At 42.8% G+C, this 14,297-nt stretch overlaps 1 protein-coding gene across 8 annotated transcripts in view; it reads right to left on the bottom strand.

The window, feature by feature from the left end:
- The window catches only part of TCF7L2 (transcription factor 7 like 2), a 173,927-nt gene that overhangs the window by 23,095 nt on the left and 136,535 nt on the right, over positions 1-14,297 (bottom strand). For 5 of the 8 annotated variants that reach the window (XM_082285723.1, XM_082285719.1, XM_082285721.1 and 2 more), the window contains exons 5-6: positions 4,060-4,192; positions 1,854-1,956 (exon numbers count right to left, since the gene is read on the bottom strand). In XM_082285723.1, coding sequence (XP_082141849.1) covers positions 1,854-1,956; positions 4,060-4,192 — 236 coding nt within the window. The remainder of the gene's footprint in view (positions 1-1,853; positions 1,957-4,059; positions 4,193-14,297) is intronic. The other 3 variants (XM_082285720.1, XM_082285722.1, XM_082285726.1) reach the window with 1 other exon arrangement.

Genomic DNA, 14,297 nt, shown 5'->3' with positions numbered 1-14,297 from the left:
GAAAACCTTGGGTTACTTCTGTGAAGTTGGCCATGTTACTCTCCTAGAGTAGAAGCCCATGTGATGGTGCCACCCACAACAAAAACCACTGGGAGAAGCTGTAAGAACTGTAAGAGCAAGCACACCATGGTGTTGACTTGTTCTAAAGCAGCTGGGATGACAGACTCTTCCAGAGACAGAGGTGGCCACTAGCACCTGTCTGGTGAAACTGGCCACACATGGCATCATTCACGTGCTTTGGCACCCATGGCATGATGTCCAAGGAGGACAAACCTGTGTCTGCACAATACGGATGAGCAATAAGGCACAGATCAGAGACAGTGAGGAGTTTCTTCCCTGCGCTCTCATGTCTTTCACCTTACTGACTTTTGGCACTAGCTAAGTGTATTTGTTTTAAATGTTGAGGCTGTTGCTGTCCAAGCTTGAGCTAAGGAGCTGACATGCATTCTACAATTGTTCAGGGTGTCCTTTGGAAAGGGTAAATCACCACAAAAGAGGAGGAATTTCAAATTTCAGGGAGCAATGCTTTGGGTTTTTCTTCTGCTTGTGATGTGCTCTCCTGAAGAAGCAACCTTCAGCAGAGAGCTGATGGACATGCTTCACCCTCGGGGTGGAAGAACCTCTACCCAAACAAGCTGCATGACCACTCACAAGGAAGGGCAGCCTGCAAAATGGCCAGAAGCTCCAGCTCTCCTCCATCATCACCTTTTGTGCTTGAGAAAGGCCTCCAAAGCCTCTGATGCCACCACCTCTTCTTGCCCGAGGCCTTGGGGGTATGTGGGGACCTCCTACTCTGCCCGGCTCTCCTATGGGGTATCAGCTCCAGCTCCTCATGGAGGACAAACTTGTGGAGAGGTATTTTAGCACAGCTGGCCAAACAACCTCAAGCAGGAGCAAACCATTTTGACCTTTGGGCAATTGATTTCTGTAAGAAATATGATCATCCCCAAAATTGAGGAGGCCTGTTACATGAGAAAAATGGGGTAACCGTCTTGATTTACAATGCAGGGAGCTGTTGTATCCAGCAATACTAATGAATTTTATAAAAATTTAAATCAAATACACTACACAAAAGGCTTGGGCAGTGCTTAAGTGTATTATAAACCTATTGAGAGATGGCAGTGTAAGAAAAAAAAGAAAATAAGGACGCAGTTACTGCAGGGAGCCTCATACCCAGCAAGGCTCTGCAAGTGGGATCTGAGGAGTTGAAAAGAAAACAAAACCCCAAACTAACTTTCCATTGCTTTTTTCTTAACCAGTTTTAAAGTAAACTAATTCCTCTTTCTTGTTTAAAATTCCATTCCTCAGATGCCAATTGCCAACTGCCCAGCCACATCTCAGCCAGGAATGCTGCTCACTGGCTGATGTAAAGCTCTACTGTTTCACAAGAAAAACAAAAGGGTTTTCAACAGAGAAGGCAAATGAAATTTAAAATTGCAAATTTGTAGTGAGGATGGCCCTGAAAAAAAGAAAAAGGGTCTGTGAGAACCACTCTGAGCCCCCAGAAAACCAAATCTGAGAAAAACCCATGTGGTGCAGTGTAAGGGCAATAACAAGGAAAGGACGTTTCTGCAGAAGGGTTTAAAAATTCATACTTCACGAGCTGTCAGCTGGTTGGGATGACATGCAAAGCTGTGTCCAACTGCTCGTGTTTGTTTAAGACCACATGACCTGGCGTAAGTTTTAATTAACCTTCATGAGGTGGGCAAATCCATAACACTCAGTGAAATGGCAGTTGGCAAACTCATCCCAACACACACACACATGTACACACACACACACACACATATTTTACATAAATTTTACACATCAGAAAAAAGAAAAAAAGAAATTAAAAAAATGGAACTCCTTACTGTGGTACTAACCATCCTAGCGGATGGGGGATTTGTCCTACAGTGCCTGGTGATAATGGATAATAAGGAGATATATCTGGAGGATGTGGAGGCCTTGGAATTCCTATAGAAGAGGAACATAAAGCAGCATCAGTATTGAGACGTGGAAATAAATAAAATATAAAGAAAAAACACATATGTTTCTGAATTTCTGTCAATTTACTTTTATTACAGTTTTTGTGCCTTCACTTAGGGTTTTCAAAGGCTTTTTCATATCCTTATTTTTTAAACAAGAAACAATGATGTTATTCACTCCCTCAGTCACCTCTCCAGTCAGAGATAATTATTTCTGTTATTTAGAATTCAGAAGTCTCAGAAACTATTTTGGTGTGATGCTGTACTAGACACTCTCTTAACTGCTCAACAGAAAGATGGACCCTGTAACAACTTCATGGTAATTTTAGTCTCAAAGTCAGCCAAAGGACCACAGGCCCTACCCCATGTGCTGACTGGGTACTCAATAACATGGTACTATTCCAAAGTAATCTCCAGAACAAGTTTAAAAGTCATTAAAATTGCAGATGATGTTTGCTTTTGAGCAAACCTAGGAAACCTTTCCTGAAACCATGACTGGAGGTGAGAGCCCCTGAATATACTTGGTGAAACCAGGGGCAGATGTTGAAGGTGTGCAGGGGAGGACAGAGAGCCCACCCATCCTCTCTGGGCCTGGTGCAGTTCCTACTCGGAAAGCAGAAACCAGCTCCAGACACAAGCCTTAAATATTAACGCTCCTTACCTTAAGAGCAAATAGGAATTACTCAGAGGAGTAAGGGTTACAAGGCTGGGTCTTTCAATTAACAAGCCAGGGCACAATTACACAGCAGAAGCAAAATTAAAACAGAGAGCATTAAAAAGAAGGGGTACTGTATTCAGGGCTAAAAACTATTTTTTTAAGTCACTTGGGAAGCTTTTAATCTCTAAATTAAATCTCCTTGTGTGACATTTTCGTGCAGACATTGCTTTTTCTCCATTACAAAACCCAAACAGATTAACTGGGCTTTAACTATCCAGTGAGCTATTTGCACACTTGAAAGAACGCTCACAGAAGAAAAGTAAACAGTCTACAGACGTTAATCATATGTTTTACGATAACCATTTAAAAGCTATTCCCTGTACTACCATTATTTAAATGAGAGGTTGACTGTGCCATTCACTTGCAATACCCAAGGATGGTGAGATGGATTCCTTTCAAGCCACTGTGAAGTCGGCATTAAGCACAATTAAAAGGGGGCCCCAGTCGAAGCACAGCGAGTGAAAACCAGCTAATGCACAGCCTCATTCAAGGGCTGGAGTTCAGATAAATTATCTGCCTAAGTTAGGGCTGACACAGAGTGATTCCTTTGACATGAATTCTGTTTCTGATGAACTCCCCAATTAACTAAATGGAGTTTGGATTAACAAAACCAAAACCACTGCCACTAGGAACTCAATGCAGCCTGGAGAAAGAAGATTGACACTGTTTGACTTCTTTGGGACCTCAGGTTAAAAAGGGACTCTTAAAAAGTTAGAATAACATGTAAATTCTACTCTGTAACACCAATAAATCTAGTCAGGGTTTTACATGGTGCTCTATATTCAAGCAGAGTGCCCTCCAGGCTGAACTTAGAGTTGGGTAGACTTACATTGGGGAAAAGAGTTGCAAGTGTAAAGCTGGAGCTAAGTAGTTACAGTGGATGAAAATTCAACATTATAGAAGAAAAATTGCTGAACTCCTGACACAGAAACAATGGGATTTGGGGAATTAAAAGAGATTCATTTTGAAACCGGTCATGACCCACCACCTTTAAAATTCCAGCTGCAATTTTGTAAGTGCAGATCACAGAACGTACATGTTTAATTCTCTGGGTCGTGCATGCAAACCAAGCACTGGTAGATCGAACTACCAGGTGGGGTATCATGCTTGCAAAGAAACACACCTGCAAGCGACCCCACACAGGCAACTCTGGTGTCACTGCAGAAGCTCTATGAAAATGTACCCAGTAGGTTTCCTTCTGAAGCTTAATTGGCTTAAAAAGGAAGTATTTTGCCTTGGTTTGACATTTTACATGCCCCCTTTGGTGCTCCAGCATGGGAAATCCGCTCTCCCGCACTCCTCTCCCCTAATGTGCAGAAAGGAAAGATCCACCCACTCCCTCTCAAAAGAAACCCCAAAATATTTCCCACCTACCTGTTTTGGGATCTACGTCAGCTGGTAAGTGTGGAGGAGGGTTTCCTGGTGTGAAGTGCTCATTGCTGTATGTGATAAGCGGCGTAAGAGGGTGTACATGGTGTGGGTGCTGCACAACTGGCACTTTGTTAGACTGTCAAGAGAAAAAGGTTGACGGCGTTAGGGCAGTGCTGGGCATCCCCCCCACAGCAGCACGAGGTATGACATACAAAAATCTGAGTAGCCAGGATTTCAATGCGATCCTCAGATTTTTCCAGATCCCTTCGTGGTGTCACCCTTGCAGTTCTCCCACCCTCTTGCTTAAAACCTCCTCACACACTTTCCCTGCTGTTGAGGTCCTTTAATCTTTTTGACCTGTCATGCTCCTGTATGGAGCAACAGCAATTCTTTAAAATTTTTCCTTTTTATTTTATAATCTTGTGCTTCACCTCCAAGATGCAGGCAGACTTCTCAGTGAGGGGCTGAGAGAGTCCCCCATTTAATTAGCAGGAGACCCAAATGCTCACTGACCTGTAGGTCCTCTCCTCTCCCCTTCCTGTCCTCACTCTCAATTCTGCATTTTACTGCTCATTGCAAATACTCCAGATAAAAAGCCTTTGTAGTGCTGGAGTATTCCCTTCATCAGCAAGCATTAAGCTGACAAGCGATCACCTGCATATTTTATATATATATATTTTAAAAGAGCTGATTAATTATCAATTCATCAGAGAGCACTAATAAATGGAAACTGGATACTGATTAATTAGGCTACTAAAATATTCAGCTATATAAATAATGCCAAAACCCCCCAGATAAAGCCATTGAAATTAACACTCTTGTAGGGGGAATAATCATGCAGATATCATGAGGTTTTCCCCATCACATTCCTAGCTCTGGGGGAAAAAAAAAATCTTTTTCTCAACAACAATAAAAAAAAAATTTAAAAAAGGAGTGAATGAATGAAAGAAAAGGCAGGCTGAACTGTAACTTACCCTTACAAGATCACAAAGAAAAAATTAAGCTGAAACAAGCGAACCGCTGGACCATTTACTGCGAGTAATCCAATTGCAAAAAACCCTATTCCCCATAGAGGATTTTCACTAAAATCCTACAACAGGGACATTTAACCAGATTAGGTACCAGCAAAGATAAAGAGGCTGGTATTAGATGATGAATGGATTAGAGTCAGGTTTCATTTTAGAATGTGTCTTCATTTCCTTTTATTACTTTAAGTAAGGAACAACTTGCATTAACATCAAGTAAAAGGAATCACATTAAAATAAAGTAGTGATACCACGGTGGCCGTGATAGCGCCGCTGCTGTTCAGGGTCTGCCAGCACTCTCCTGCTCACCCTCCTGCTCCAGGATGGCTCCAAGCCCACTGCTCACTCCCCAGCACCCCCAAACACACGCACACACCCTCACTGTGCCACCTTAGACATGCTATTGCTATTATCTGATCTTGCTTCCAATGCTCTGAGCTTCCCTTAAAAGCATTTCAAAAATAATTCAGTTATTCTTTGGGAATGAGCTTGTGAGGAAGGAAGAGAGAAGACAAACTGGGAGCAAGGAAGAAAAGAAACATCTGTCTTCCCTGCATAAACAAGAAGTCCCTCCGTCATGCTTTGGCTCCCCCAGCCCCAGCCCCTGCCATACACGGCTATTTGGGCTCACTGCTTTGATAACCTGCAGAAAAAAGTGTGCATTCAAAAGAAGCAAGCCAAGAGCTGTGCTTGTGCTTCCCACGACTTCTCCTGTGTTCTTCACCATGTTCATCTCTTTTTGCCACCTTTACATGGGATGACTCCTCTCTACCACCAAGCACTCGGTACAGGGGATTCCCATGTCAAGTGGCCACCATGCAGGACAGAGCGTGGTCACAACAGCCAGGGCTGTGATTTACAGCACATTCTGTTGGCTGGGTTGTGGGTCAGATCTTCTGCCAGCTCAACAGCCAAGGACAACTTTTGGCCACACAGAACCATAATGGTTTCACATCAGAGGAGATATGAGGATTTGGCTCTCCAAGTTCAAAAAGCCAAAGGAGATGCTCTAACCCAAAACTGTTCTCTTTCAAGTGAACCAACCAAAGCAATCCAAAAGTAACTGAAAGCTTTGGCAAGGGCTTCACCTAACAAATCATATTTCACACCATACAAAGTAGCAGGCATCTACGTAACAACACATGACATTATAAGCCAAATGACCAGTTGATGGGGTTCACAAAAATGATCATTTCCAATAAGAGCTATTTTTTCTGGCCAAGAACTGTGTGAACTCCTGCTGGTAGGTGACCCACAGTGTGGCCCCATTTATTGAAGAAATTAATACATGCTGTAGCTTTGTGTTCTCCCAACTCTATCTTCACATCATTGCAAACCTCACCCAGGCCCTGACAGACATTAAGGGCTGTCTTCCACAGAGAGCTTATTTTCATAGAAACTGGAGCTGGCTAGTTAAAAAAATAAGTAAGTGATAGAATAACATTAGAAGGTCAGACTTAAGCCGACAAACACGAAACAACATGTGAAAGGAAAGCTGGACTGACATGGCTCCATCACCAAAGCCAGATGTACCATAGGGGGTTACATGTAAACTGTGGGAAATCACCACTCGTTGCTTTGATATACCAATACCACCTGCAATATCTCCACAAAACAGAACAACTGCTAAATTATGATGCATTTTACTTAACATGTTTCAGAGAGAAATAAAAAGCAAAAGGAAAAACAAATAAAAATCAACAACTGAAAGCTTGAACCTCAAGTCTGCAAATTTTTCCTCCAGTAAGTAATTTTTATTTGGGCAACTACCATGCACTCAAACAGACCACTCATATAAAGGTGCAAGGGAAGGATACTTTTTTGCCATTATGATGATGCTGGGGCAGAGGTGGGGGGAGAATGTACCAGGGGAAAGGGAGAAACTGTCATATGCAAGCTCAAAAATATGCTGTTTGAGACAGAAGAGTGTAATCCACTTCCCAGCGAATCAGTTGGCATCTGTACCACCACCCAGGGACAGGTTTCCATTCTGTTTTGCACTGTTTAGCACACACTGGGGAAAGGGACAATAACTCCCCTCAGAACAGCACACACAGTTTGCAAGCCAAGCTGATCATGCATAATATGCTAAACAAGCTGCTCTTAAAAAGTACCATTCCTGAAGTTAACTAAGCTTCCTTGGAAAAGAGAAAAATAAAGGACTATCTGGGAAAGAGCAGGATTAATCCTGCAGATGCATCTTCCTATGAAGTCAATGGGAGCTCTGCCTGAGTAATAAGTGTGGTCCTAAACCCATCCACTGGCAATGAAAGGTAAACCACAGAAGCCACCAATAGGAGACACCTATTAGATGACTTTAGACATCTCCCTGAAAAAGGCAATATTCTCCAATATACATTTGTGAGTACTTTATCAAGTGCAGTTTTAAGCTAAAAGCCATTCGGAGATGCAGGGGTTGCTCTGGCAAGTTCAAGAGCTCCATTTATGGTTCTGTCAGGCACGGAAGGGGAGCTGCACTGGTACACACAGATTAGCATCAGGGCATGTGGTAACAGGATAGGAACAAGTGGAGATTTCTAAAAAGAAATCCCAGCATCTACAAAGTACCACGTCCTCTGCTGATGAATCACCCCTCTCCACTGAAATCTGAGGTCTCATATGCTGGGTTAGAGGGCACGGTAAAGAATTGCAAAAAACAAGAGAAGTTTGCTTTTCTTGATAACTGCTGCCTGAAGCAAACCACAGGAAATTGTCCCCATAGGGGCTCTACTACTTAATTTCTCTATATGAATTTGAAATGCTTCTGGGAGTGCTTAAACACAGATCAGTATAAACAATAATGGAGCTCTAGAACAAAAAACATTCCCACACCAAAACCACAACAAATTTTGGACTGATAAATGTTTGAGAGGAATACTGAGATCCATTTAGGCTAAGTTCTGATAGGTGCCTTTAGGGAACAAAAAACCCTATCTGAACTTCAGATTTAAACTGCAGGGGATTGTGTGCATGAATTGCTGTATTAGTCTTTGTTACATGGTAAGGACATTTCATTAACAGGATGAAAGATGCTACTATGCATATACAGCCCAATTTAATACACCCCACTGATGAATACTCCCCATTTACTGAAGAAGTTAATACATGCTGTATAAATCAATAGTTCCTAAGTCTCTGAAAGCAACGTAAGACTTGCACAAGATGAAACATTGTATTGTTCAGCACACAAAGAGAAACCAACCTCTAAACAGGAAGAGTTTACTACTGCAATTTCTGTTTGCAAATTCATAGCTTGTTTGGCTTTGGTAACAAAAACATGGTATCAACTCAAAGTCAGAGAAAAACATGCCAGAGACACCAGAGGATGCCCTCACTAGGAAAATGTGGGGTTAGTAAAGGCAGGTCTGCACAAAAAGCCACCCAGGCTGAAAACAAGCCATCATGCCATGGCAGCATCACAGCAGCCAAAGCCTTCGGCCTCCAACTCCTTTCCAGTGCATCCCGAGGGCAGGGCAGGGGGATGCTCCTGCACCAACCCAGCCTGAAACTCCAGTAGCTGCCAGCACAGGCCCTGGAGCTGCATCCCCTTCCCTGACCTGGGTGGCCATTGAAATGTCCTTAAGCCCTGTGAGGCAGGGAGGTGCTGCAGCCCACCAGGCACCCCTCAACCACCCGCGGCTGGGAGCACGGCATGGGAGGGACTGAGCAGCTACTTGCACCCAGACCCCAGAGCCCTGGCCCCTTCCTCCACTACCAGAGGAACGAGAGCTCGCCATCCTCCTGAAAACCTATTAACCAAGAGACACTGAAAACAAATGGAGCTAGAGCTCCGCCTGTCTTTTTGCCACATCCTCCTCTTCCCCACTGCTCTCCTTTTCTGCTGAAGAAAGATGGGCCCTGAAAGTGCTTTTATGAGCCTAATACAATAAAACAAAAGCAGCACAGAAGAGGGTTTGTCAGCCTTTTCCCCTCCTCCAGGGTGGATGCAGGTCGACAGTGGTCTTGAATTAGCAGGCCCTCCTGGAGTTACTTCCTGGGCTTAGCAAGGAGTACCATGCAATACCAGTTCACATTAAAAAATAGGTTTATAAATTGTTTCTCTCTATTTTCCAGATGATGTTACTGCAGTTATGCTGACTGTGGCCAGTGAAATGCTAAAGGATGCTCCTGAACTACTCTGCAGCTCCAAAGATGCTCATAAAAGGAGTTTCTTTTTCTTAAAGGTTGATCTCTCCCTGATTCGGCCTAGGAATGACATCCTTACACCACACTCATCCCCTCACCACCCTGACACCCCACACAAATCAGGAAATTAAGCTGCAAGTAAAAGCAAACCCCAAAATATTGCTGCAAATATTGAAATATTTTTCCACTTCCAGCAGAGTCGCCACCACCCAAAGCCAAGCATCAATAAGCAGAGCATCAGTAAGCACCACTGCAGCCCTGGGGATCACCCACATCAGTAGCCACTCTGGGTGGCACCCCGAACTACAGGGAACTGCAAACCATTTAGGTTAACTGAGAAGCTAAAGCCAACCAAACCCAACAGGTATATGTAATTTGGTACTCATCCCCCTCCCAAGCACAAAAATTCAACACTACTGATGAAGCATTTCTGAAAAAAAGGGAAGATTTCGTTTTACCCAGCCCTGCTTAGCTAGTGGAGTCGCAGTTTATTTTTTTAAGGACGCTTTCACACCTGACTAAGCATTCCTGAAAACTACTTCCCCTTGCTCCTTCATAGCTGATGCAGTGGCCTGAGCCCTTTCTCAGTTTAATGTAGCTGATTCCTGCCTAAGGTCCTGCCCTAAGCTAACTGCCCATTGTAGCAGGAGACAAGGCCTCCATTGATAATCGCAACTCACCCTGCTAAAAAAAGGCTCATTTTCTTCTTTCACACAAACGATGACAGGAGCACTGACAACCATGTGCTGGGACAATACCCTCCCAAGGCAGAGCCTTAAAAAAAAGAAACCCAAAAAACCCCGCAACAACCCCCACTGCCCTACCATTAGTAATTTAAAAAAATCCTAAAAATGGGGACATACACACACTTTTGCAACCTTCTGTTTCTTCCCCTTCCCTCCTTGACCACTTCCCAAAGCCAGTGAGTGCCTACCTGCTCCTGCAAGAACTGCTGGCTTTCCAACAAAACCCCGTGGTCTATTAGCAGTCTCTCAGACAAAACAACAAAATCAGCTTCCTGGCTCTAAGTGTCCAGCAATTCATTCATGAGAAGAATCGTTTTGGTTTTTTTCCCCCTTTAAGTCTGATGAAGTGTCCCCTGAATATTGGAGAGCTAAGCCACTGTGCTTGACATTTTTCCACATCCTTCCTGTCAGGGAGCAAAGGTACTGAGGGGAGGGGGTGGGGAAATGAGGATTTAAGATGTTCAGGAAATTTCCACTTAATTTCGCCAAAAGGCAATTATGTGAAATGATCTGGTGACAATTAGCATACGCCAAATCCTCTAGTGTACAAGGGGAAGGACTGGGGTTTAGCTATCTAATTACCGCCTGTTAGTTCCGATGCAGCAGGATAAAACACACTAGTAGTAAAACATTATTAAGTGTGCTCACACTCTGCTTTCAAAGCTGTGGAGGGCTGTAAGTTTAATGCTTTGGTATTTGGAGTGGGTTTCTTCGGGGTTTTTTTTAAGTAAAAGAAAGAAACTTGGGGTTTTAAACACAAATTAAGTGCTGCAGTCTTGGACAATGTGGTGTTACTCTAATGTCAGGTCAGACCCAAACAAGCACCTGCTACACAACTGTGTATTTTGAGATCCTTCAGCAACGCTGGAATTACATTTATGACAGTTAGATTCTACCTTACTTATTCTCTTAAGGCTTCACTGATAAAGAGAAAGCACTCTGCTCACCTGCTCTGCCTGACCTTGGCATATGAATTCAGACACCAATTACATCATCTATAGCCCAGAACTGTGGCCTGCATGTATCCAGGCAAGCCTTACACTGAGTATCAAAATTAGAGATGATTTGATCAACAGGTGGATTTTCCCTTACCAAGAGGACAGGGTAGTGCTCAGTCCCTTCAAGTTTCAGGTAATAAAGTACCCAGATTTATTTCTTCCATTACAAAAGGAGAGGCAGTTTGTTCCCCAATGTGACAAATACTCAGTGCTTTCTTTGCATACTTCAGTTAATTTTAATTACTAGACAGATACTACCTCTGCAGAGCAGGCAAGCCTTCGTTCATTCTAACAAGGCAAAAAAGCAGAAACACTTGGCACATATTACAGTAAAACTGAAAAATACCTTTTTGTTAAGCCATACCAATACAAGGTGTGCTGGATGCACAACCACTCAGCAAAAAGATGGGTGAAACCAAAGCAGGTCTTTGGGAAATGGTCCTGAACACAAATAGAGTAGGAAGGGGAGAGGCACAGAGCAATAACACAAAAATTAAGAGAAGATGAGAAGCAGAGAGAAAAGCAAATATAAGCAAAATACTGCTTATAATTGCCTCAGTAGACCTTGTTACATGCTTTTGTGTGAATACCTAGTCATGCAATTTGACTCACTGCCCAACAATCTCTGATATGCCTCATTATAAACAGCTTTAATTCTTGCTAATAAACCACTTATTTCAACACTAGATGGACATATACTGTAGGAGAAATAGCTCCTGATTTTTATTAGGGTATCTGTGATTTCTGTCTATAGCAAGACTTTGAATGTGAAACTGTTGAAAAACTGCAAGAAATGAAAGAAAATCAGCATGTATGCCTATACCCTCTTGTACTTGGCAATTTCAGTAACAAAACCATTATTTTAAAACTATCATGCACATACATGCCTTAAGATATGATGACAAGTTTTCAGCACAGCTTTTTAAAAGGGAGCATTCACAAATTATAGTGCACTGTGCTCAACACCGATATGCAATATACCTAGCAAATGTATATTAAATCACCTAACAAATAACAAGGTTTTAAAAACTGTTTTCATTTTTTAATGTGCTCAAAACATTACATCCCACACCAAACCATTAAGTGATGGAATTATTAAGTAAGTCCAGATCAATTATTTCCTGAATAAATTCAAAAAAGCCTCCCCAAAAATGCTATGTTAAATGCGCATCAGAACTGAAACACCTTGCAAGTATTTCAGAAGGAAAGTAACAGGCACATTTACACAGTGCTGTCAGGCCTTTTGCCCCAAGTCCCAGTAAAAAAATTCCTCTAAAGGTAAAACATTTGTGAGATCTCACCATCAGTCCTGCAAAACCTGCATACACAATAACACGCAGTGAAAGAAGAAACACCTGTCCTTTTAGATTAATTAATTTTAGACAAATTTTACAGAATTTCATCCCTTGTTTTATATAAGAAAAGGCAGATAAATCAACTAAGCTACTCAGGGCAAAGATACCACAGAGTACTGAAGTGATAGAAAATCCTCCTCCTGGATCAAGTGACTCTGTAAGCAAGTCTGGCAGAGTTAGAAAAGGAAACAGCAGAAAACTCAAGACTTCCACAAAACCACCAGTGAAAATGTGATGCGCTGTAGAATTCTTCAATTAGTTTCTATTTTCTGTGTACAAGTGCAGGCAATACACAAAATTGGCTGAGGGGTAGCTTTACTTTCTGTAGTATATAATAATAGGAGAAAGAAAGTCTCATGGACCTCTGACAGCAAACAGAACCACTGTATTAAAACGAGTTATCTCATATTTATCAGCATTCTCTCTTATTTTTCATATTCCTTTATCACTGGGTAAAATAATTGTTATGTAGTGTCCCCAAAATTTTCACCTTTCACATTACAGCTGAGCTTTCTGAAGAATTCAGAAAATTTAACTGTCAACCAAACACAGGATCAGAAGCACCCAATAAATAGTACTATGTACTATTTTTAATAATTAAAACAAAAGATCTCGTTTTGTGTATGGCAAGAGTTAAACCATTCCACCTCCAAACCCCCTTAACTGTATCGCATGTGCCCTGCTACAAACCAACTTTTCTTCCTTTAAGAAAAAAACCCCAAACCCAAACATTTTTACCTTCATGGTTTCAGAGTTTAGGAAATATCGTACTGAACTGAAGAAAGCTTTGAAGTGGCCCCCTCCGCCCCAAAGGAAAAAAAGAGAAGAAAAGCTAGTGATGTCATGGTCACTGTGTGACTGCCTGACTGCGGATGTAACACAGCTCTACACGCGCACACACTTCTCCCTCGCTGGTAACCATTGTTCAGCAGCCAGGAATCAGCCCCCGAAACCTGCTGCACACCGGGCTCTGAAACACCGCCCCGCCAACACACCCTGATCCCACCCTGGATGCACGAGGAAAAAATTCCTTTCTCCCCCTCCCTCCCCCCCAAGCAAACCCCAAACCCGGGTGGAGGGAAGGGCACAGAGGAGGAGTGCAACAACTGTCCCGCTGCACCATTGTGTCGCGACAGAGCGGCTCTGCCGCTTGCTCCTCGCCACTGCTGTCAAATTAAGTGGCATCGAAAAGTCGCGCTTCCCCTACTAAAAAAGACGATTACCATAAAATAAATAAATAAAAACAGAGTCGCTAACAAAGGTCACAGCTGGAGATGCTTGCTTGATTTCTCATGCTTCCACCCCCCCCTTTTTTTTTTTTGATTCCACACAGGAAGAAAGGGAAGGAGAGGAAGAGAGGAGGAGAGGGAGAGAAGTCACATCAGAAGTTCAATGGTCAAGACGGAAAGCGCGCACGCAGAAAGTGCTACTCACCCAGCAATTCAAATTGAGATGCCAGCAGCCGAACTGCTGGAAGAGAGAGAACCCAGAGGCAAGCGCTCCTCCTTTACCACTCAAATCTTCCATTCCCACTAAAATTGCATCCCTCGGGTACATAACAGCTTTGTCTTTCCTTCTGTTAACCTCAAAAACTTTTTTTCTTTACTGTCTAGATGCCAATTGTGCTGGCTTTGTATTATTTTCCTTGCAGCTTTTCTCTCTCTTTTTCTTTCCCCGCTCCCCCCCTTCACTTAAAGTACTGGAAAAGCTGTCTTAAAAGATCAAGATGTCTCCAGTTTTTTGGCCTGGTGTTTTCTGAATGCTCAAAATCCACTGTCATGTTGGCTGTGAGAAGTGTCTTATTTCTAAATTGTCGGCTGCAGTTATCAAAATTTAGAGAAGCCTCCTGTCTTTTCCAATATAGCACTTTACCATCACCCTTCCAGAGAGTGGGGGAAAGACTTTCCTCCCCCCCCCCCCCCCCCCCCCACGCAGGTATGTCTGTTCACAAGAGCTAAAAAGCAGTTACTT

Source organism: Coloeus monedula (assembly GCF_965178545.1).
Source record: "Coloeus monedula genome assembly, chromosome: 8".
Lineage (NCBI taxonomy): Eukaryota > Metazoa > Chordata > Aves > Passeriformes > Corvidae > Coloeus > Coloeus monedula.
The sequence above is the reverse complement of the archived record's forward strand: the minus strand, read 5'-3'. Positions and strand labels throughout refer to the sequence as shown.